Genomic DNA, 24,977 nt, shown 5'->3' on the forward strand with positions numbered 1-24,977 from the left:
TGAGCCTCCAAGTTCCTTATTTTTGTGGCTGAGGACTAAAATTTCACTTCTAGCAAGGCAAAAATCAGGGAACATTTATTGCATGCAAAGCAGCGACACAAAGCACATCTCAAAACCAGGCACTTCTTTTAAAAAGAGGTGAAAACAAGAAGTTTCCATGCCAAGGCTGCAGAGCAACACTCTGGGGAGGAGGAAGGAACACACATGACATTTTTCACACAACTCACTGCTAAACTCAGCAGTTCTGAGAAAATCATGAGCCAACTTTAGGGCTCCTTTTAGTCTGTTGTTGCTGAGCTCATTTAATTTTAATTTAGCCAAGAGTGAGCTGAGGCTGACTCATTTTTCAGTCAATTTGCAACATTTCATATTGGACACTCTTCATCTTTAAAAATTAAGATTTTTTTTGCATAAAGGGTTTTTTTTTCCCCTCAGAATAACAAAAAGATCTTAAATCCACAATTATTATGATCACATCTATGTTACAATCTAAACTAAACCATTGCTAAACCATTTGCTAAATCCAAATCAACCTATGATTGCTGCTTTACAGAACCACATACTGCTTTTTAAACTAACAAATTTGTAACATATTATTAATACTAGACAGTATTATATTAATCTAATAAATTGATGAGGGGGCTGCAGAAGGAAAAGGAACATCTGAATGGGCAGAGATGTTTTGGTTTGGTTTGTTTGGTTTGTTTTTTTGTTTTTTGGTTTGGGTTTTGGGGTTTTTTTGTCTGTTTCAGGTTTTTTGGTTTTTGTTTTTGAAGTCTAGAATCTTAGAAGTATTGCTTTTTATTAAATATCACTGATCAACATAGCTTTGTGATTCCTAGGCCTTGATGTTTCTGTATTGAGAACTCCTGTTGTATACACGAGACAAAAAGCACAACCCTCTTTTTAAAATTCATTTGAATCTTGTTTATTTTTAAAGGTTTATATTGTTCTCACCGAAATTAACCTTGAAATTAGAGTGCAGAGTATTTTTATTAATTTACTTCTATTCTCACCCTCATAATTATCCTCATTTGCCTCAGCCCTCACAGCAGCTGCATTCCCAGCCAGTTTTTCCAAAAAATCTATTAGAAGTAAAAGTGAGGGAAAAATTGCCCTCATTAGGTAACCAAAGGCAAAAAAAAGGACTTTGACCCAGAAAAAATGATTTTGTATTTATTTTCAATGCAATATAAACAAATTTGTATTTCTTAAGTGGCCACTTCTTTCAAGTACAACTTCTGCTCTCTGATCTTCACTGTTGGAAAAAACTCAGAGCTTTGCTTAATCTGCATTTCCTGACTGCTAAAACCCAAAGAATTCTAACTCTGTGCTCTCTAAATTAAAATTAGGTGGTGAAAATTAAAATAAAATCATCTAGGCAGTGAAAATGAAAATAAAATCCATTAGGTTGGGAGCCAATTTCAGCTCATTATGCTTAGGAGAAAATCAGAAATTATCCTCACATTCAACCTAAGCTACGTCCCCAGAAGATCCAAAACTTTCCTTTTTCTCCAGTATCAACCTCAAATATAAATATTAGAACTTATTTTAAGCACAGCTGGGATGGGAGGGATTAAATAAAATCAATTTTAGACAGGCACAGGATGGGTGAAGTCACAGAAGGAAGGCGGAGCTTTGCCCACTCACACCCACTGATTTATTTACCTGAATATCTGTAATTCTCAAAAAAAAGAATTCCTAATATTGAATACAATTAAATTATTACCTCTTTGTACTATACATTTAGCCTCAAAATTGTTATAGTTAAAACCAGTCTGTTCTGGTATTAAAAGGTTGATAAAATTCAATAATTTTTTTTTATTTATTTACTTATTTTTAGCTTTAGCTTCAAGAAAATTAAACCCAGTCTGTTCTGGTATAAAATGGACAGACCACTGTAAATATAGAAACATGGGCCCTTTTTGTACTTGTTTATTTAACTTAATATATAAAATTCCTTCATAGAAGATGCTGAGAAAATTCCAAGATGTTCTTCTGAGAGTGAAGGAAAATTCATCTTTATTTTCACAATCTACCCCTAAAATAGCCTAGTTACCTGGGGGGAAACTGCAAAATTTTCCATGGAACTTCCTGAGGTGTTCTTGTGCAAATAAAGAGGGAAAAAAAAAAAAAAAAAGAAATATTATTTTCCTGTCAAGAAGCTGTGGGAGAAATCAGCTGGGTCACAGCTTTTCCTCATGTTCTCTGAGGAAACAGTGAATGAAAAACAGGAAAAAGACCCCAAAAATGAAATGTCAGCTTGTCAGGGCCCTTCTCCTCCCGTTCCAGGGACACTTTTGTGTCACCTGGCTCCTTTTCTCACGTGATAACCCCGAGATCAAGGAAAAAGCAGCTTTTTCCAAACAGGAAACAGAGAAAAGCTGGAGAATTTCCTTTCTCTTTTGCCCTGTTCTCGTGGCTTATCTGTGAGCACAGGGACAGTGTGATTTCCCCACACTGGATTTCTGTGGGATTGATAAATATATATCCCTTTCCTCGTGGGAGGATGATGGAACTGTGGAGTATCACAGCATCCTCTTGCAAGGCCAAGATGTGCTGACTGCATTTCCTTGGGAGGATAAAGGTCTTCTAAGAGGCTCTTTTCCATTCTCTACTTTGCTGTCTGTAAATCCATGTTGGGAATCCATTTCTGGAGAGGATTGAAGCTTGGTAGGAACTGATCAATCATTTCTTTCTGAATAGTTTTAAAACAAACTGTTTTTTAAGGGTAAGTGGTTTGTTTCAAGGATTTTTTTGGGAAAACTTTCTTTTTTAAAAATAAGAATTTATGTCCATCAAAAACAAGCCAATGAAATAATCTAAGTAATTTAGTGACATGAACAGCTGATTAAATTCAAGCTCAAACCAATTTTGTTTAGATAAAGGAAACAACTGATTGATGTAAAACATTTTCAAGTGGCCTTCTCTTTGTGGGCACTCAAAAGTGTACATTTTAGCTAGAGCAACTGGGATTTTTGGGATCAAAAATCCTGCAACTTGATGGTAAATTGTTTAATTCCTTCCTTTCTTAGGATCAGACCCTTTTTGTGCACAATGGGATCATTTTGAAAGCAAACTGGGCTGTCCCTAACTCAAGGACTGCACAGAAATCCTGGTAACAGCTCTTCTCTTATTAAACAGAAGTTTGGGATGGACCATGTAAAAGTGGAATTTATATCAGAATTCACATCTCTGCATTCAGAGCTCCATATCCATACTGTTTATAACGTTCTTCCTGCCTACAGCCCTCACAACTCCATTCCAGTAATACTTAAATACTCCAAATTTTGAGCCCAGTCCCAGTGGATCAGCCTGAAGAGAGCCCATAACTTATTCTTGGAAAAGGTTAATATTAAACTTTTGATGAGATCTATTTGTGACTCTTCTTTTTTCTTTCAGTCCTTGGTGTGAAAATTATCATGCAGAACCCACAGAAAATAAAAGCCAACTGAGAAATCTCTGCAAAACATCTAGAAACAGAACATGTGGCAAAAGAATGCTTGGTAATTGTTCTCCTGCAATTAAATGTTGCTCCATCAATTAGAAAACACCCAATTTCTGACCAATTCAAAAACCCGAGCAAGAGCCCTCATTCTCTTGTACTTCCTGATTAAAAATGGGATCTCGCAGGTAGGATCCTGTTAGCTGAGCAGAATTACATGGATCACAAAGGAGCATAATTTAATTATTTTGGGTGAAACTGGTTACAGCCTAAGCAGCTGAAGATTAAAAAGCTGCAGTGCACTGAGGGAATGCAGGAATTCTGCAGCTCAAGTGGGTTAACCAAGCAAAGGAGTGAGGAAGTGAGACATGAAGGGCCCATTCATCGCTTCCTAAAAGCTCCTGAAGCGAGGCAGCACCGGCAGCACACGTGGACCCTGGGAGCCCACACAAGTGCCACGGCACAGAATCACTGTTTGCAATTCCACTTTCTCACACTGCAAAGTTTAAAGGGACTGAATTACAGCTCTACTGGCCACGGGGATGGCCCTCTGGAGAAGAGCCAATTTAAATCAGTAATAGGGCTGCATTTCATCAGTGCACACCCAGAGCCTGCAGTTGTCAGACAACCTTTCCCCCTCACAGAGGAGCAGCAACCAATTACAACCAATTACAACCAATTACACACAGCACTGTCCTGAGCTGTGAAATTTTAATTCCTGCCCCAGCAGATTAGAATATCGATCACAAACCCTGTGCAAGAACACAGGAGAAGTGTGAAGCTGCCCCCCACAAATAACGCTCTTAAATTGATTTTTCCTCCTCGGAGTCTCATTGGGAAAAAAAGCTTTTTATTTTTTTTTTCTTTCCCCCTTTTCTGTTTTATATCTATAGAGATTGTGCATTCTGTTGCCACCTCTCCAGAGTGTAAATTCAGCATCCCACATGCACAGGGATAACACAGGGCTGACCATAAACACCCCCAGGTACCTCAGCTATGGTCATTCTCATAGCACTGACAGGTGAGGGCTCAATCTCCACCAGCTGAACTGCATTAAAACTCTGGATGCAGGGAGTGCACGGGGACAAGAACACGGCAGCAAAAGTTAGAGAGGCAGAGCAAAGACTCAGAAAGATTCTGCTCACTGTTATCAAGAACAACCTAAAACTCATCACTGAATATCCTGAGTTGGATGCATTATCCAGTCCAACTCCTGGCCTTGCACAGACACCCCAACAATCCCACCCAAGAGCATTGTCCAAACATTTATTTTTTTGGGAATAACTGACTCTTTCTGGAATAAAAATCAAAATCAGAGTTCATTAAAAAGGAATTACAAAAGAGACTCAGTGAGAGATTCCAGGGTGACTGAAATTTAAAAAAATCACTTTTATGCAGGTCTTGATCTGAATCATTTGAACTGCAGATCAGGACTGCCCAAGTCAGTTCACTAATGAATCCAAGTCAGAAACAGTTGGTATGTTTTAAAGACTTATTTTAAACAGCTGTTTCTTAAAATAACATCAGTAATGTTGATGGGACATCAAGAATCCACTTTAATCAAGGTGCTGTTTGGAAATGCACTTACATACTCTGATTCATTCAATTTTAATGTCATTAATCACTGCTTTGGAAGCAACACAGAAACCAAGATAAGATTTCTGGATATTATTTTGGAATGCAGTGTTTTAACAGTATTATTTTTAGTAACTCTCTATATGTATCTCTAAGTTATTACTTGAGCAATTTAGGTGTGTAGGGACACTTTATTTGGCACAGTTGTAACCCAGTATTAGTGAATATTACGAGAACCACACAGCAGGATAAAAAGGCCACAAAATTTAGTAGGAATTAGGTTAAAAGCAGTGGAACAGAGGACTGTTAGTCACAATCTGGAAGCCAAAAAAAGATTCTGCTCTTTTGTGGATGATGTAGAGCCTGTTTGATGCTTTTTTTACCATCACCCACCTCCTGCAACCAGGCCACTCTCCCTTTCTTTCCCAAAAATACAGCACGAGGTTAAATCAGACTGGGATACCAGTGATTCTCTTCCCCATTTAGAACAATCTGCCTTAAAATAGAGCAAGACCAAGTAAGTGCAGGGATTCACAGGGCTCTTACAGTGTCACTGTCACTGGGCTGGAACTGGAAAGGCTGAGGTTTGTGGAACACAGAGTTCTCCTGTAAGAACAGCTGGAGATTGTAATCCCGCACCACCTGAGGAAAGAAAAAGGTTTATTTAGACTCCTTGTTTTGTGAACTGAGAAACAGCTGGAGAGAAAAACCAGAACAGTTTTCAGCTGAGATTAAACCTGCAGCAGAAACTTGGGTGCACCAGCAGGGAATTGAGGAGCTGAGCTGGTCAGAGGTACTGGCAGGACACACAGTGGGTGACAAGGATCTAAAATATCCCTGCCATTTACCTACAGAATGGGGGGGAAAAAACACCAACTATCAAATAGACACCCTGTGGTGTCACTGCCATAAATATTTTTCCCTTCTCTTGTGGGTAATTTCCTGTGCACTACTCTTTCTTAAGATGAAAAGTCTTTATTTGGCAGAAATTATTAGTTGTGGGAGATGAAAAGACTATTTGGAATAATGCATCCAAAATCAGTTACAAACTTCATCTCTCTTTATTAAATTGCTTTCAGAGAAAACTCTCTAAGCTTGCATTTTGCTGAAGCAAAACTCCTTCAGCTCCCAAATTTGTTTAATGATACGTTTCAGGCAGCATGACACAGATCCCTAAACAAACCTCTTATGTCACAATTTACACAGATTTACAAAGAAATACCCAGTGATTGCATGATGAAAAAATAGCATCACTGGTTGAAGAACTCTTACAGAGCATTCAGTGTCTCAATTGATGAAAATGCATCAAAATTATATCAATTTATTACCAAACTGGGGGCTTCCATGTACAAAAGAGATAATAAAGATGGTATTTATCCAGAAATAGCAGCATTGTGCATGAACTCTGTGCTGCGTGGACAATGGGAAATAAAACTTCTTCTCTAATGCTGCAAAATGTTGATGCTTGTGTTGCTGAAATACTGAACTGTAAAAAAATTAATCTCCAGTTAAAGAAAGTAAATAGTCCTCCAGGGCAAATAATACACTCATCTAAACCAGAAAAGTACATAATTACTGCTCCAATTTGAGCAGTTGAACATAAACACACTCAAATGGGGAGAAAACAGACAGGGATTTGCATCACGAATTCCCAGAAATAGAAATTCAGAAAATACTAAAGAAGGAAACATCTGCAGCTTCAGAGGATGCTCAGCACTGATCTGGCATCAAAATAATTTAATTTAAGCAGCTAGTCCATTGAATTGTCCTTTAGATCCATGTGAACCCTGACCATGGCACACAAGCCTGGGCCATGCCAAATATGTGGAGCTATTTTAAATTCAATTAGGGGAAAAAGAAACCCAAAATGAAGTTAGTGAGGATGTGAAAATTTACACAGATATTTTAATGTGCTTTCCTCACAGAAATCTGACTGCCAAGTAAATCAGTTCAAAGCAGAAAACTCATTTTTCCAACAGCACTTCTAGGAGATTTCCCCTCAAAGCCACAATAAGTGGTTAAAAATGAAAACTGTTATCAGAACAGGAGGCTTGGGACAATGTGCAAGCCCAGCACATGAAATCCTGCATTTGCACAAAATATTGGACAATTGATAAAAAGAGAATAAAAATACCCCAAAGCAACACTGCATCTTTGGGATTAAGCTGCAACTTTTCCAAATAGATTTCCTGTTATTCAGTAATTAAATCAATGTTCTTACACAGTTTCTGAAGTCAATGTCAATTGACAAGTTAAAACCTGTCAAGACCTGAAATCAAACATTAAATATATCTCATATGCAGAAACAAGGCACAGTCACAGATATGCATAAAGGAAATTATTTGCCCTCTTACCAGAAACCTCACAAAAACATTACTCAAAACAGCAAATGGAATTTCAGAAAGTGTTCCAAATAAAATCAGCTTTTTTTTTGCCAAAAGAGAACTATGAGCCTTGAGTAAGACTGTTCAAGTGAAAAGGAAGTTAAATTGGTTTTTGATACAATCACAGTTACTGAATGGTTTGAATGGGGAGGGACCTATAAAATCTTCTTATTCCACTCCCTGCCATGAGCAGGGACAGCTCCCACTGTCCCAGGTTCCTCCAAGCCCTGTCCAGCCTGGCCTTGGGCACTGCCAGGGATCCAGGGGCAGCCACAGCTGCTCTGGGCACCCTGTGCCAGGGCTTTTCCACCCTCCCAGTGAACAATTCCTGCCCAATATCCCCCCTAAACTTATCCTCTTTGGGGTCAGAGCTCCTATTCCAGTGTCAGAGGAGTGACAAGGGCCACCCTGAGCCAGGAGTAATAAAATCTCCAATCCCCAACAAACAGTGTTGTTGTTTGAAATATAAAAAACCTCCATTTTATACAGAAAATCTGGTTTTTAGCTGCTTTCCTCAATCTGCATCACATGAGGTGACAGCCAGCCCTGCCCATCCAAGAAACCATCCCTGCCACTTGGGGGAAGCAACTTATGCCCTTCTAAAGCAAATACAATTTAATTCCATCCTGCAAACAGAAATATAGTTGAGATGGATGAGCAAAAAATATTCCTCCCAATGACCTGAAGTGTCTCCTCTAAGCAGAGCCTGCCAAGCTTGTACTGCAAACTAACAAAGAACAGGTGAAGCATTCAAAACCCCCAATAAATATTTAAAACCTTTGCTTTGATGACAGGTTTATGCTAAATTGCTAACAAATTTATTACAAGTTTAACAACTCGAGCTGCTTTTGAAAGACACAGATGGGTTTCGGTGGAGAGAAAATGTTTTTTTCTGGATTCTTTTTTTTTTTTTTGGGCTGATCACTGCAACCTGGACCTGTTATGGAAAGAAAGGATAAGCAAAGCCTGTGGAAAAATCCAATATATTCAGAGTGAAGCACACATTTTCAGTGTGCAAAGCAACACAAACTTTTCTCCTCTGCACTCCTGAAGCACAAGAGAAGCAAATGGAGCTGTAGAAACCCTGTTTGGACCTGCAGCTGGATTTACATTTCTGTCCCTTCTGCAGGCGTTGTGCCCATGGAATAAAGCAGGAACATGACTGTTCCCATCACACACAGCCTGACTTGGGTGCTGTGGAAAATCAGCCAGAGCTGGAGCTCTGTGGCCTGGCTAACACAAACCACCCTGAGCTCAGCACACACAAACACCCGAGGAAAGGATTCCCACTCCAAGGAACTGTTTGGATATGGGGCTCAGAACTGGATCCAAGTCCCAACCAGGCAGCTCTCTGAGTATTTAGAACAGAAAGGATCTGATAGAACAGTGAAAAATTAATTATGCAGCCATTATACAGAAGCCTGTTTAGCTAAAAGATTCCAAGCCAGCATTTCTGGGGAAGGTATTTGAAGCAGACCTGAATAATACAGCCCAAGCTGAATTATTGAAAATCCTTCTACAACTGAAGAGAAAATGGTATTTTGATTGTTTTTACAGTTGCTGCCAAGTAAATTCAAAGCTGAGGGTGAAGCCCATTTTTCATGCCCTCACTTCAGCTCTCTGAAGGTGTGAGATCACTTGCTTGGAGGTAAATAAGGAGTGTGTTAAATAAGCTTTTGCTCCACATCTCTGTGTGAATGAGCTCTGTTTCTGGGTGGGTGGGTAAGGTAAATGTATAAAGGAATATTATGACTGCACCAAAGCAGCTTTTCCAAGCTCAGTGGCAATTTTTTTTTTTTCCTTTTAGCCCAGCAGATGAATTATTTAAGTATCAAAATTACCCTGGAAGCGATCACGCCTCTCTCAGTCTGGCTGCTCGACAAAGCAAACAAACCACGTCTATGACAAGGCTCTAATTTGTTTGCTGTGTTTGCCACCCTTAATTCCAGGGAGAAAACAGCGTAATAGTTTGGATTTTAAGTTGACAGACAATTATTAAGAAATAATCCAAGCAGTTTCCCAGGGCTTTGTTCCAGATTACACCGTGCAGAACCCTCAGCTGCAATTTCTCCTCCCAGAAGTGCAAGGTAAGGAGAACTGAGCATCTCTGGATGCAAAGGCACTCAGGGGAAGGCAGTCTGGGTGTTAGAGGAAAAATTCTCCCCAAGAAAACTGTCTGGTGTCTTTTAACTTAATACCACTCAGGAGTAACCAAAAACAACAACCTTTCAGTTTTGTCATGATTTTGGAAGCAAATCCCGGCCCTGGAGATTTGTCCATGCTGCAAGAACTCAGTTACAAAGGATCATTCAGTTCAAACTTACCCTGCTGGAAGTCTCCAGTAAAAACTGGAATGTATTTTGTACAGCTTGGCACGTCTCTAGTTCAGTCCTGCTGAATGCCATTAAATAATCCTTAAGGTGATCATATATGTTTCCATCAAGAGCCTGCACCAAGGGAAAGAAATAAAGAAAATCAGGAGAAGCAGGAAGCAGGTCTGTATACAATTTCTCAGTATTCACCCAGGGATTTGCAGGACGCTCATTTTCTCAGCAGATTCACCCCTGTGAGGAGAGGACAGAGGAATGGCAGTGCTGGGCTCCCATTAGAGGGCAGCACACAGCACTGCAGCAACATCCCGGGATCTCCACCAGCTGTTCCCGTGGCCACAGCAGCTCTGGAGAAGGGAATATGCCCAGGGAGGTGTCACCGAGGGCAAGGAAGACACCCAGGAGCTGCAAGGCCACGGGGTGCTGCCAAGCAGAGTGTTCCTCAGGGAATGGTGCCAGGACACTCAACATCTGCATGTGACACATCGCCAGATGTTTGCTTCTCAAAAACAGCTGAGCAATAGCTGCCACTTCACTTTTCTTCTGTGCTCAGAAATACCAAATAAGTAACACAAACTTATCCCAAAGGTAGCAGTGACAGCAAAGTTCAAACCCCACAGCTCTGCTGTACACAGAGCTGTAAAATCACATCACACGGCACAGGTTACACAAGTTCTGTGTTTAAATATGACTTTGCAAGTGACTGACAATGTCATTTAAATATTTAACTCAGGATGTATTTAAATATATATGATTTAGATTTTTAAATAGGTCATATTCCACAGATATCCATTTAAACAGTGTATTCCCAGAAACTGTGCACATTCCATTTCAACAAACTCAAGGATGTGTTTCTGTAGAAAATTGTATTTGATTATTCAAATAATTTTGAAAATTTGAGGGTGGAAAAAAATTGTGCAAAACTTAAGGAATAGTTTCTGCCCCTGAAAAACCAAGCCCAACATTTAAGGTGAGGTGAACACACACAATAAATCAGACATAAATCCTGGAAGTGTCCAAATCCAGGCTGGACAGGGTTTGGAGCAAGCTGGGATAGTGGAAGGTGTCCCTGCCCATTCCAGGGGTGGAATGGGATGAACTTTTAGGTCCCTTCCATCCCAAACCATTCCATGGTTTTATGAAATCCCTCAGAACTCAGGAAGAACAGAAGACATCTTCCTCCTGCAGTTTTCCCTGCAGCACACAGCCACCTTCAGTGAGGGATGCTTTGAGGAGATAATTAAATAGTGTGACTGGAATTCTCATGGCCAAACTCTGATATCCCAAATCCACTTCACACTACACAATTTTCTTCATCCTCCACCTACCAAGTGTAAAGGAATTTTTAGCAGAGGCAGATTGTTTCCTTCATCATATCAAACATATCTAACATATCATATCAACATATCAAACTTCATCATACCAACATATCAAACCTGCCTCGAACTTAAGAGCTCTATGGCCATCAGGAAACCATTAAGCCAAACCAGCAGCAAATTCCTTCCAAGTCTTCCTCCTGGAGGCCCTGCCCCAGGAAAGACTTCCCAGTAAAAGAGCTATAGGATAACTGCTCCAGGCTCCTGCAAGTGGAGTCAGCTCCACCAAGCACTCTGTTCAATAGAATTTTGAAAAATTCTTATTTAAAGAGTTATGTAATACGAGCTTAGAGCCAGGATGTTCAGCTGAGGAAAACACAGGGAATTCCCAGCAGCAAATCCACAGAAACCAGGCAGCCATACACAGACACAGGTCCAGTTCTTGCCTGTGTGGGGATCCCCCCTTTGCTGGGATTCACCCTGAGCTGCTTGAGGAGGCTCAGTCCCAGGCCAACACCAGGATTTGAACATTCCCTGTGCTTTTAGCCCTGCAGGGACGAGCCCTGGGTGTCACACAGTGCCAGAGCCACCATCCCATTCCAAGGGCAGCCCCTGGCACATCCAGTGCAGCAACAGGCAGCCCCATCAGCAGCTCAGCCCTGTGCTCACAGAGAATACAAATGATGGATAAATTGCCAGGGCTGCCTGTGCTCTCCAAGAAGAAGTTTCTGGGGAAGCCTGAAACTCCCCCAGAACAGAACTGCCGACTTTTATCTGTTCCTAAAGCTTTCCAGCTCAAACACCAGGGCTGGAGTGCAACTCCGCTAAGAAATGTAAATAAATCATTTCAATTTGGCAAAGCAACTCCAAGTGCTCAGTTTGCAAAGTGGCTGTGATTCTTTTCATCCCACGATGCCATAAATGAGTATTTCACAGCTCCATACCAAACCCAAATGTTGTTTTTATCTCAAACCCCACACGAAGGGTCCGTGTTATTACATTTAAGTCTTAAATGCTGAGATCTGCGTTGGGTTTTGACACTCTGGGTGCTTTGCAGAGCCAGTGGAGAGAAGCTTGTGTGTTGTGATTGATCCCTCTCCAAGACAGATAGCTAAAATAGGTCAGCTGAAAGGCAGGATGCCAAGGGCCTATTCCTCTTCACTGACCGTAAATAGTGCCCCCACAATTAGCTGAGACAGACATGTCAGGCACACACAGCCCAGCCCCACACGTGTTTATTCCCTCCAATTATCATCCACGCAGCACTGGGGATTAATTCATGTCCAGCTGCAGTCTGCAGTTCAAGGAATATTAAAAATAAAAAAGAGGGAGAAATATTAACTTCATTATTTTCCCCCTCCTCCTTCAATGACCACAGGTCTGCTGAGATGCCAGAAACCCCCCCAGTGTGATATAAAAAATGAAGATATTTAAGAAAGAACATCAGAGCAAAGTGTGGCAAAACATTAGGGAGCACACAGGTCTGTCAGCATGTGAGAGCTGCATTACAGCCTGGCTCCTTTCATTAATTAAAAGCAGTTTCAATATGATGAAGTTCTTAAATACCGATGAGAGCTGCCAGAACTGAAGTTCTGAAAGTCACTGCAGTATCACACACAGGCAGGGCTGAGAAAGCAGCTCCAACACAGGCTGAAAAGCTCCTCGTGGCACAGAAAAGGTGACATCCCATCAGCCACAGGATGATCAGAGAGCTGGTTGGTTCCAGACTTGTAATAATAATGGATTTATCCTTTCTATAAAATGGTAATTATTACATGGAGCTGGATGTGTTCATATTAAAACAAAAGACTTGACTTGCTGAACTGTAGGATATAAATTAACATTCACGTGGGGTTTTATCAGCTGAATCTCATTCACTTACAAACGCTCTGACCCAAACCACTGAACATCACAGCTTTTGAAAGGAAAAGTCTTTTCAAAATTTCTCATCACAAAACTTGAAGGGGAAACTGGAAAAAAAAAAAGAAAATCAAAAAACCCAACACCCATTATTCCTCTACAATGGCTTTTGTTCTCTTTCTGGCTCTCCAGAGAGCACTAAATCACTTACTGTATTACAATCCCACTGAAAAACCTGTCTTTTTGTCAACTTCAAAAGGAAATCAAGGGTTTTTTTTTAAAAAAAACAAATCTGGCATCAAACCCAAGATAATACAAAGTTAAGTAGCACAAAATTACAATTTCCAAGGATAGAAAAAAGTCACTGTTTTTTCAGGAATCATTTCTTTACAGCAGAGTTGCCATACTAAAGGTGTAAAACTACTTCCCCCTGTGTCCAAGCTAGAGAAGCTAAAGGCTGGAATTAGGGCTGAGAAGAGTTGAAGCTGTTAATAAACAAAGTGGACACACAGCCAAATTAAAGCCTATTTTTAGAAGAAATCCTATATATTAAATAAAATTACATATGGAGGGGATGGGACAAGAACATTGTCTTCAACATTCAATATGTTTTGTGTATAACTTTGAGGGTTTCTCCCAGAAACAAAACTTCAGCCCAAAACTTTGGATCATCATTTTCAGGAGGTTTTTTTTTTTGTTTCAAGAGATGGTACTAAACATTTCGAGAATTTAGCTTTAATCATTCTACATTCTATGAAAATTCCCTTAAAAAATAATAAATGAAAGTATTTTATCTATTATTAGGACATTTGGTTGCCTTTGGGAGGTTGTTACTCACTTAAAATAACATATGATGTAGAACAGACCTTGTGTAGAATTTTCATCTTCATTTATGTGACTGACTTCAAGTCTCTTCACTAAAACATTTACAGGTCTCAGCCACACTCCACTTAAAAATTACTATTTCTGTATCTTGGAGATGACAGAGAACAAGCTGAACTACTCTGTATTTTTTATTTTAAAAGCAAACAAATTAAAAATGGAAACTATCTGCCACACACACAACGCAGACCTTGGTGTGAAGCCACCAAGGTGAGTTTTCCCTGTTATGCCATTTATTTCTGAAATATTCCTCGCATTCTGTTCATGGTTGTCTTGCACAGAAACTCCTAAAAGCTGTGCTGAAGCTCTGGATAATAATTTTACAGTTTAAACTCAGGTGTTCAAAGTAAACCTCTCATTTAACCACCGGGTACCAAAACAAGTGCTAGGTTAAAACCCACAATTAAAGATACACTTGTAAACCCATGTGGGTTTCAGTGACTAATTCACAGTACTCTCATCTGAATCATCACTGCCTAGAAATAATTTGGTATTTCAAAACAGACATTTATATTTTTATGCATTTTAAACTCCCTAACCCCACGCCTGTGATAAGAGCCATGATCCTCGAACTGGGGGTGGAACGGGATGATCTTTAAGATCCCTTCCAACCCAAACCATCCTATGGCTCTGTGAGATTCAGTTTTCATTTCAAAACATCCATCCTTCCCTGAGCTGATGCAACCCAACAGTTTCTGAGGGTTAGTTTTGCCACTGGAACCCTTGGCAAACACTCCCTAAGCTGCCACCGCTCGGCAGGAAACAATACAACTGATGTGGAAGGCAAGGAATTTCCTCACATGGGTGGAGGGAACAGCACAAAATCAGAGCTGACCCTCCCCTGCCTGGGCTGCAGCCTGAAAACAGAAAGATAAGGGAAAGAAATGAACAGAACAAAAATCATTGTGTTGGTGGAGTGGTAACTTTTCTGTGGAGTCAGTGGGATTTCATCCTGGTAATGTGATTTCTTTTCCTGCTCAGGAGTCAAGCCCCCAGATCAAAAGGGAGATCTGTACCATAGATTCCACTCTCTATTTTGTATTTATATTAAAGTAATTTTATATGTGAATGTATTTATATTAAAAATGAAATTAAAGTCTTTTACCACCCTCCTGCCATTTGCATGAAACCCCCTGTTTTTATCTCTTTTATCTATCCCTGATCTGCTTTGCTCTGAAAACCACTTGGAATCCATTATGAACAGGGACTTGAGTTTTCAGCCTTTATTTTCTGTAATATTACTCAAAACTTTTCCTTACTTAAAATTAAAAACCTATCAATCTGAATTGCAGAACAAACATGCTGAGTGAAGCTTTTTGAGTGTTTGTGCCTGAAACTCCTGTCTCCAATGCATTAAATAAACAGAGTGATCTCATGGATGGCACAGTCTGGGAATTTTCAGTTGAATGATTTTGGTAAATGAGACTCCACCGAGAGTTTTTATTTTGATATATCAGAAAAGATGAATATTAGAAGGAAAGGCTGGGGTACAGACAATAATAATTTAGCAACAGGTGTTCTTAGAATTAAAGCATCAACTTCCATCTTTCTAGGGTGAGAAGTCTCTGTGTTTTAGTCCAAACAGAGCAACAATTCTCCTTTCATCTGACAGTGAAGGATAAAGTATTTTAAAAACTCATCTAAAACTCAGAACAAAGTCAAGAGCCCGGATCAGCTGGATTTGCCACACTCAGCACTATTCAGAGCCGTGAAATGGAACAGCACTTCCCAAGGACGTGAGGAGAGGAAGGAAGGAAGGTCTGGAAAACCCATCCTTTCTGGGAAACAGCTCCATTCCAGTCCTTTTCCTCTAAAAATGCTGATTCCTGGCATCAGTTTCTCCTAATACAGAAGAAAAGCTGCTTATTTTTCTTTTTAAACTCTTCCATCCCTGCAGCATTTGTCACTGCTGAAATCCCTTCCTCTCCATCAAGACTCCCCAGTGTAAAAGTCAATCAGGGCTGTGTTTGTCAACAAAACACGACATCAGGCTGGAATTCTGAATTCCCATCTGAATTCCCAACAAGCCCCAGATCAAAGCCCCAGCAGTGTCCCTGAACAACCTGCCTGGAGCAATCTCTGGTTCCCCGAGATCCTGCAGAACAACTGCGCCCTGTCCGCGCCCATCACGGATTCGAGGGCTGAAGCCTGACTTCAAATGACAGGAAGCTGCTGCCCAGCCTGCCCACTGCAGGCTCCCTCTTGGGGAAAATCCTGCTTTTCTGCTAACTTGTGCAAGTAGAGAAAGCTGCTGAGAAAAGCTGAGGGCAAACTCCAACTCCCTTCCCTGGATCGAGAAGTGAGTGCTGGATTTCCTCTCTGCAGGGAGAGAGGAGCACCTATGTTTTAACTCTGTAAAATCAGGATTTCAGAACAGCCACAGCATCCAAAGCAATGCAGGGCTAACCTGAGGCTGTAAAATGATCTGTATCTCAGGAAAATCTTACACATCCAAAGGCTGAGTTGATAAGTCTGCTTTAGTGAGGTCCAGATCCAACTCACTCTTGAAGTTTCCCTACCTATCTCTGTGTGGGAATGTCTGAAATCCAGTGAGACCCTCCCACCTGGAGCACTGCATCCAGATCCAGATCCCTCAGCACTGCAAGGACATGGACCTGTCACAGCAGGCCCACAGGATGCCAACAGCTCTGAGTGAAGAAGGCTTTAAGAGTCCCTACAAAAAGATCCTCTCTGGCTTCTGCTCCTTCTTGAACTTCCAGAGAAAGTAATTTAAGGAATTTTTGTAACTGTCTCACTATCCTGTTGTTGTCAGGCTAATAAATTTTTCCTGTTTCTTTTTGTTTTCCATAAACCCACATCCTGCATGAGCACGTGCTATTCAGGAGTGCATTTGCCCAAAGCAGCTCTCAACAAAGCAAGCACAAAATATTCCAGGGACGTGCCCACCCTATTGAAGAGCAGAGCCACATGAAAAACTGGGATCAAAACCAGCAGACCAAGAGGTAGGAAGAGAAGATAGTGGCAGGAGTAGAAAGTGCCTCTTTAAATGGACAAGGTTGGATGAAGCTCGGAGTTTGCTCTTCTCCCACACCCTGGAGGAGCTCTCACCACAGCAAACACAGCAACAATGGACACTGGAGGACCACGAGAGCCCCAAGTTCCTTTCAGCTGGGTGCCCATGAACACACTCTGCACTTTCCCTTACCCCAGAGCTTTGTGTTTTCTGCTGTCAGGAGTTTGGGGCTTGTTTGCAAGTTCTTTGTTTGCTCTCATTAGTCACTTGATGATTGTTCTGCACATCATTTCGTTCCTTTACAATTTCGCCAGGGTCATTGTTTTTACTGACAAAACCTTTGTTGTTGAGGGGCTGCAGCCTCCTCTGAGCACAGAGAAATATGGAACAGCCACCAACAGATGCTTATCACCCTCCCCCAGTGCAGGAAAAACATCCCTTTAAAACAAGAATAAGCAAAATTAATGATAATAACAAGATTTGCCTCCACTATCTCATGGCAGTGCCCTGTAACTGTCACACTTTATGATGAGGGTCTGTAGGTGAACACAGGCATGGAAGGAAATGCCCTTTATAATTCCTTTGTAATTGCCACAAGGCTGACAGCAGTGAGTTACCTGGTGCAGACAGCACTAAATTAACACTCCCAGGTTAAAGGACAATCCCACTGAAATCAGTGAGAACACCCTAATGTGAGACTGCCATGAGCAAAGAAAACCAGATCTTCAAAGCCACTGAAGGCTTAAAAAACCCTGGAAGATAAAAACAGATTCTAGGAATATCTAGAAATACATTCCCCCAAAGTATCTCCCAAGACTTCTTGGATCTAGTTTGCTTTTTCCTGCCCAGCTCTGGAATAAATCCCAGGGGGATTCCACTTTTGACAGGATGAATTTTTAATAAACTGCATTTTTGCTTTTGTACTTCCTCATTCTTGGGGGGAAAAAATGTTCTGGCTCAAATCCAACATTTGGAAGATGACTTTGTGGCAGAGCTGTCACCATCGTGACATCTTTGCATCTGGAGAGTACAGAGTGCTCTACACTGCTCATGCCACTAATAATTGGCTTCCTTCACGTGGAAAAATGTGCATTTAAATCCTTCAGCACTTTGACAGCATTTCTGCTCGTCAAGGATTCTTCTGCTGACCACAAGATCATCATCATCATCACAAAATCTCTGAGGAACTGCAGTGTGGGGGGGTGTGCTCTGTTTAGATTTTTTTAGTCCTTCTTACTCAAAAATAAATTATTTTGCTGCTCACCTCAATAAATGTGTTGATATTTTCACATGGTTTGGAAGGTAAGTTAAAGAAATGCACTCTGCTTGAGAACAGGCCTGATTATTTTTGCCTCCTACAAAACCAAATCTCACACAGAGAATCACCTCCAAGAAAGCTCTGGGAATTCTCCCTTGCAGAATTCCATCCAGATTTACCAGCAAGTCTCCATATGAATTCTCATGGTCCAGGTGAACCATCCCTGACTCAGACATGAGCTTGGATAAATCCAAATCTTTTCTATATTACAACAACACAAGCTAAGGGAGAGAAACCTTAAACTGACACAGATGTGCACATGGAAATGCATTTTACAACAAGTCCTAATGTTTCTTAAGAAATATTTTTCCTTAAAATATTTTCCTAAAATTATTTTCTTAATATGTTCTTTAAAAAAATTAAAGAAACAAGATTTTCTTTAAAATACTCCCCTGGCAGATGAAATGCATTAAAAAGAAGTAAAAAGAAAGAAAGATCAGATACTGAGCATAAATGTTCCACAGGAGCTTTTGTTTACTCTTTTGCACCCTTGCAGTTTTTTAACCACCTATTTTGCTGGCTTTAAGTTTTAATTCAGTTGATTCAATCTCTGTATTATCATTTTCATTTACTTCTTCAGATAAATCTCTTCCAACAAAACCTTTTCTGCCCCAGCACAGGCTCCCAACTGCTCCTTGGATTTATCACTTCCATCTGTTTGTTTTCTCTACGTGGGCTTAAAGTCACCTGTATTCAGTGAGCAGGCTATCCAAAAGCTGCTCACAGAGTAGGTTCAGGGATGGAAATGTATTGAAAATTTCTATAATTTAATATATTCCCAAACATTTCAGATTCTTATCATGCCAAGGAGATAGAACCTGCAGCTTGGTGTGATCCTGCAAATGTAACATTGCTCTGTCTCACCCACAACACCAATGGTCTGGTTGGCATACCCAGAATATTCAGGTATTTTCCAACTCAAATTACAAACTCAATTAAATGTTATGCTGATACATGAAACAATTAAGCAGTATGAGAAGGGCAGTGTATCTGACACAGGGAACCTCACATTCCTGAACAAGCACCCTACAAAAGGATTACTCTGCCAGTCACCCTAAAATGCAAAGACCAAATCCAATGCAACTATTTCTAGGAATTTCTGTGTTTTTGTAAGGAAAATGGCCCAGAGTCACAGCACTGTGATTATTTGCCATAATTATGGAATCACAGAACAATGGCAGCAATTATCTCCCACAATAAAGGAAAACACATGGTGGGGGTAATGCCAAAGGTATGGCAGCTGCAGTGCAGCAAGAAGATTAATCCGGGGTTCCCAAACCCCACTTGGGAATTCTGTGTGCCAATTATGCTTTATTACTTTCAGGAGTCCATTCTCAATTATCTCCAAGGGAATCACACTAACAATTTATGCCTGCACTGCTTGTAAGCGCCAGTGGGTGAGGACAAAGATAATTTGAGCCTGAAGTCCGCAATTAAAAATATTGTGAAAGGTTTTTCCCTTTCACAAACAGATTGCCCCCACCCCCATCCCAAAGGCTGGCACAAATCCCCATTCCAAGCAGTTTTACAAGCAGTATTCCTTTGATGGAGTCACCAGTCATGCCATGTTCTCCAGAAGCTCAGAGGATTTTCTGACCTTCTACTGCTTGATAGGACGGTGATGGGTAGCAAAAATCAACAGAAAAATGAACAAAAATGGGATCTAGTGCTGTTAAATCTTTTAATTAAATCACTTCTGAAGTGTGGCCTGATTGGGAATGCCTAAATATACTTTGGTCTCCTGGCAGTATTTGTTTAACGTAACTGCATTAAAGTTAAGCTCCTTTTCAAACTCATTTCAGCCCTGTAGGATTAATACTCAAACCTTTTAAAAAACTCCTTAATTTCACAGTGCCACTGCTCAGAGGCCCTCCTGACACTGTGTGGGCAGAGCAGAGCAAGAGGCTGAAATCACACAGGAAGAGACATCCCAAGGATCTGGCAGGGCTGGGATTTCATTGATACAAGGCTGTCTTTAGTGCTCAGTCTTTGCCATGAAATAAATTGAGCCTTTCAGCAAAGTTAATTCAATGAATGCTCCAATATCCCCTTTTAAATTAGAAATGGGGCTCCCAGACCCAGCCAGAAAGAAGGGTCTGTGCTCAGTGGGAATGCTGAGACACAGAATCCAGGGATCTGGAACTGAAGTCACATCTGAATATCATAAAAATAAACTACAATAATCCAGCTGAATGAACTGAGACTGAATCCAATTGGATGAACTGCCCAATGAGAAGAGCAAAGCCTGACAGAAGTGGATCAGCTATTAAAAATGTTGAATTACTTGGGTATACACAGAGCCACAAACATCTGTGAACATTTTATGCAGGAAAAAAAAAGGTATTTCTCAGATTTGCCATCTTCTTTTTATGCACTTTTTTATTGGAATTCTGCACTTCTGGAATTTGTATTGTATTAAACTGAATTCTCATCTGCTGAATTATTATATACAATATATTTACATCTAGTATAGTAAACACTGAACAGTTTTAATAGCATTGGTTTAAAATTTTGATTTCTAATACTCTTCAGCTTGAACTGGAAACCTAGTTTTTAATTATCTCCATGTACCTGGTTTGACACTCCAGTCAAAAGAAGCTTATCCAAGAAAATTCAGGCACCCAAATCCCAGAATATTGTCATGATTCCTCCTAACATTTTTTCCCCCCATTTTGAATCACTTTCAGTTCCCCTTGACTTTTATGTGAGATGAAAAGCCCTGAACCTGAGCACTAAAACTCTCCCAAAGTTTAAAAAATCCATGAGGATTTTTAAAAAGGTAAACATGGAAAGGTGCTGCTGGATGCCCTGGACAATATTGGTGCCAAGAGGAAAGTGAGCTGGGATAACCAGTGCATGCAAAAGGTTCTTCCCATTATCCATGAGCAACGCTGGGAATACCAGAGAGAGATTAATTCCTTTAATTAGCATTCCAATCCTACAAGCAATTACCTTAGGGCTTTGATAATTTGTAAAACATTATAAAATAATAACCTCATTCAGCTGGATGACACCATTCCACAAGTCAGTCATCAGGAATTAGGGATCTAAGGAAGCTACTGGTAGGGAATATTTGCTTCCCTCCACACCAAGGCCTGGCAGCAAAGCTTTTTAAGCAGAGATGACAACTTGAACAGATGGGAATTTTAATTTTGGGGATCAAACCTGCAGGTAAGTAGACAAATCACACTGGAGCATTCCCACTCCTACTCCTCTTCCCATGACTGAGCTTCTGGGCCAGCTTTACAATCCATTATCTCCTTAGCAATTTGTAAAAACTAAATAGCAATTTTCAGCTGCAGGAAGGGATTCCAAGGCAAGGAAGTTTTTTGAAGACTGTGCAAAAACCAGAGCTCAAGCAGCCCTTGTCCACACAGGGAATGAGCAGCTCCTCAACTCCAGCCATCCCCAAACACCTGCACTGTCTTCAAACAGAGCAGAGCTTTGGAAGCTCTGAAAAGAAGAATAAGCTCTGAAAGAATAAAGAACCCCTCAAAATTTGACAGCTGGGCCCTAAGAAACCCTCAAACGTCTGTGAAAACTCTTCCCTGGTTTGCCTCCCTCTCAGCAAGACAGTTGTAGATTAGAAACCATTTTCCCCATAATGTTCTCTAGGATTTAATTAAACTTCAAATTCAGTGTGATATTTTCTATCTCACACTTACTGGCCTTGTGCTGCTATTTTGGGCCTCATCTCCTTGTTATAATTCTTCCACTGCTTTCATTAATGAAGTCACTCAGAAATGTTTTGTCCTGACGCTGATGACAGAAGGTGAGTCACAGAATCACTGCATGGTTTGGTGGGAAGAGACCTTAAAATCTTCTCATTCCACCCCTGCCATGGGCAGGGACTCCTTCCACTGTCCCAGGCTGCTCCAAGCCCTGTCCAGCCTGGCCTTGGGCACTGCCAGGGATCCAGGGGCAGCCACAGCTGCTCTGGGCACCCTGTGCCAGGGCCTGCCCACCCTCACAGGGAACAATTCCTGCCCAATATCCCATCTATCCCTGCCCTCTGGCAGTGGGAGCCATTCCCTGTGTCCTGTCCTTCCATTCCTTATCCCCAGTCCCACTCCAGCTCTCTTGGCACCCCCTTAGGCACTGGAGAGGGCTCTGAGCTCTCCACATTTTCACTAACTTTCACAATTTAGTACCTCATTTAACAGGATAAAACTTGTGCACGCACATTCAATTTTAAGAATATCTGGGGGGTGTTTCCCCCAGTTTCAATGGAAACACGTCCATTCCAGGTAACTCACTGATACATTGGATGGTTATGAGTAACAGCAATAAAAAAAACCTGAGGAAAAGAGTAACTTTTCCCTGCTTGCTCAATTCTTCCAGTGAATCAGCAGTTGCTAAAAACCAAGCCTTCAAGCACACAAAACGCTGTGAAGGATCTGTTTGGGACGCTTTTCCCCAGGAATCCTAGGCCAGGAATGCCGTGTGTTTCTGGTTAAAGCGTGGTGGCCCCACCTGCCTCCCAAACAGAGCAGACCAGGTGCATCCTGAGCTGGGCCCTTCCCCTGAGCAGCTCCAAGGCTGGCACAGAGAAGTATTTTGGGAACTGCTCTCATAGTGTTAGTGTGCCTTTGAAACAAGATGGCAGTTTCATTTCCTGCTCAGAATGAGAGGGTTTGTGACAGCTGACCAAAATATCTCAAACCTCCACTCATATCCCAAAGGTTTCTACATAAAATCCTGAAATGAAAAAAATGAAAAGTTTTCGGTTTTCTGCTATCTTCCTTAACCAGATTTCTCCCAAGTAACTCCTTCCCAATCCTAATCCTTACACTTCCTTCCTGATGTCCTCTTTCTAGCAGGGGTTTTGAGTATTTTTTTAAAATTATTATTATTATTTTGGCTTTCCAGTCATTTTCTTTGTTTTACACTCAGCTTAAATCCCTGATTTCATCCTTGATCATTCTCCCTCTCTGCCCCTGAGCTGAGGTGTGACCCCACCTGCAGAGCTGCCCCAGCCCTGGGGCCAGCAGCACAAGGAGCTGGAGCTGCTGCACAGAGTCCAGAGGAGGCCCCAGAGCTGCTCCAGGGCTGGAGCCCCTCTGCTCTGGAGCCAGGCTGGGAGAGCTGGGGGTGCTCACCTGGAGAGGAGAAGGCTCCAGGGAGAGCTCAGAGCCCCTTGCAGGGCCTGAAGGGGCTCCAGGAGAGCTGGAGAGGGACTGGGGACAAGGCATGGAGGGACAGCACACAGGGAATACTTTTCTTTCATAAGCATCTGTAAAATCACACTGCGCTTTTACAATCAACTCTTATATTTCTGTGAAAACACCAAAGGAAATCTCATTGAAAAGTTGATCACATTATCAAGAAATAATTTATTTCACCATGAAAAAACAGTCATTGTTTTAAGATAATTAAGTTGCCCTGAGTTCCGTAGTAGACTTTGTCATGCTGCTTTTACACTGCCCAGCCATGGAGGAATAAACACCTGGATATCTGAAATAAATGGGCTTCTTTGGGTCAAATGCTTTACCAAGGGATTCACTTGTGACTGGAACACGAGGTGGAACAAACTGACAGCCACCAGGCCAATGTGACCATCACACTTTCACATCTTCTCAGCAGAAAGAGTTGTGACTCAGACCCACCCCTGTGTCTCAAGGTTGCATCAAAAGTCTACATGATGAGTAACGTGATTTCTCAGGGGGTGAGGGACGGATTTGAAATGGAAAATACGTATTTGATCTATGAAAAATTAAAAATATAATTGGAAATGTAAGAACTGGGGGGCAGAGGGCAGAGTTAGATGGGATATTGGGAAGGAATTCCTCCCTGGCAGGGTGGGCAGGCCCTGGCACAGGGTGCCCAGAGCAGCTGTGGCTGCCCCTGGATCCCTGGGAGTGCCCAAGGCCAGGCTGGATGGGGCTTGGAGCAACCTCAGGTAGTGGAAAGTGTCCCTGCCACGGCAGGGATGGGACTGGAGGAATTTTAAGGTCCCTTCCAACCCAAACCACTCCATTCTATGATACAATGGGGGTCTATTCCATTCTATGATACAACACAGTTCCTGGTGCAAATACAATTTACTGTTAAGGCCAGTAAACCTCGCTTGCTTGTGGTTTTACCAAAATTAACATCAAAAGTTGCATTTCCAGTGCAAATCCCCTTTTCACTTCCCTGCAAGCATTAACTCACAGTCAGCTGGAATCCAAGTGCTCCCAACTGGAGTTATTCTGTGGACTGTGAGCACCTAAAGCTCTCTAAGGCACTTCTCAGGTATCAGCTGGGAATGTGAGAGATGAGCATTTAAGAAAAGCACCAAACAGGAGACCACAACTATTAATGACCTATTAATTTATGTGGCTGCTGGGATTCTTTTCCCCCAGGTTTGATGTGCACAGCAACACAGAGACAGACACCCCTGGATGGGAAAACAGTCTGGGATCAGGATCAGCTGTTGTGGAACCTACAGTGAGCATCTTCTGGAACACTGGCATCATGCGCTGAACACGATCCCTTCAGCCACCCCCCTCTGTGGGAATGACCATGAGGAAGCCAAATACACTCATGAACTGCCTGGGAAGGAAAGTTCCTGTGCCCATCTGATGCTGGAGATAATGCCATCCACGGCTGCTTTAACTGGGATTACAAAATACTTGCAGCTTGCAGCTGACAAGGACCGGAAGCGAAACAATAGTTCTTTCGCTTGCACAAAGTCCCCTCTGCATTTTTAAGGGAGTTTACAGGATCTTAAAAGAATTGGTAGCACTGAAATAATAAAAGAGATTTATAGAAGAAAATGGAAATCTCTGGTGACTTCAGAATTACTTTATCTTAATGCTATTTTTTCGTTGAGGGCCAGACTTTCCATTTTAAAAAAAGGAATCCCCTGGGTGCTTCTAAATCATTCCATAAAGTTTAAAACAATAACATGG

The 24,977-nt window shown here is 41.3% G+C and overlaps 1 protein-coding gene across 2 annotated transcripts in view; it reads right to left on the reverse strand.

Annotated features, from left to right (window-relative positions):
• Positions 1 to 24,977, reverse strand: part of FCHSD2 (FCH and double SH3 domains 2) — a 119,251-nt gene that overhangs the window by 22,510 nt on the left and 71,764 nt on the right. Inside the window, exons 9-11 of one of the 2 annotated variants that reach the window (XM_015638296.3) lie at positions 9,729 to 9,851; positions 5,567 to 5,662; positions 4,435 to 4,506 (exon numbers count right to left, since the gene is read on the reverse strand). In XM_015638296.3, the coding sequence (XP_015493782.1) occupies positions 4,435 to 4,506; positions 5,567 to 5,662; positions 9,729 to 9,851 (291 nt within the window). The remainder of the gene's footprint in view (positions 1 to 4,434; positions 4,507 to 5,566; positions 5,663 to 9,728; positions 9,852 to 24,977) is intronic. The other variant, XM_015638304.3, reaches the window with a different exon arrangement.

The sequence above is a fragment of the Parus major genome, chromosome 1 (assembly GCF_001522545.3).
Source record: "Parus major isolate Abel chromosome 1, Parus_major1.1, whole genome shotgun sequence".
NCBI classification, from domain to species: Eukaryota; Metazoa; Chordata; class Aves; order Passeriformes; family Paridae; genus Parus; species Parus major.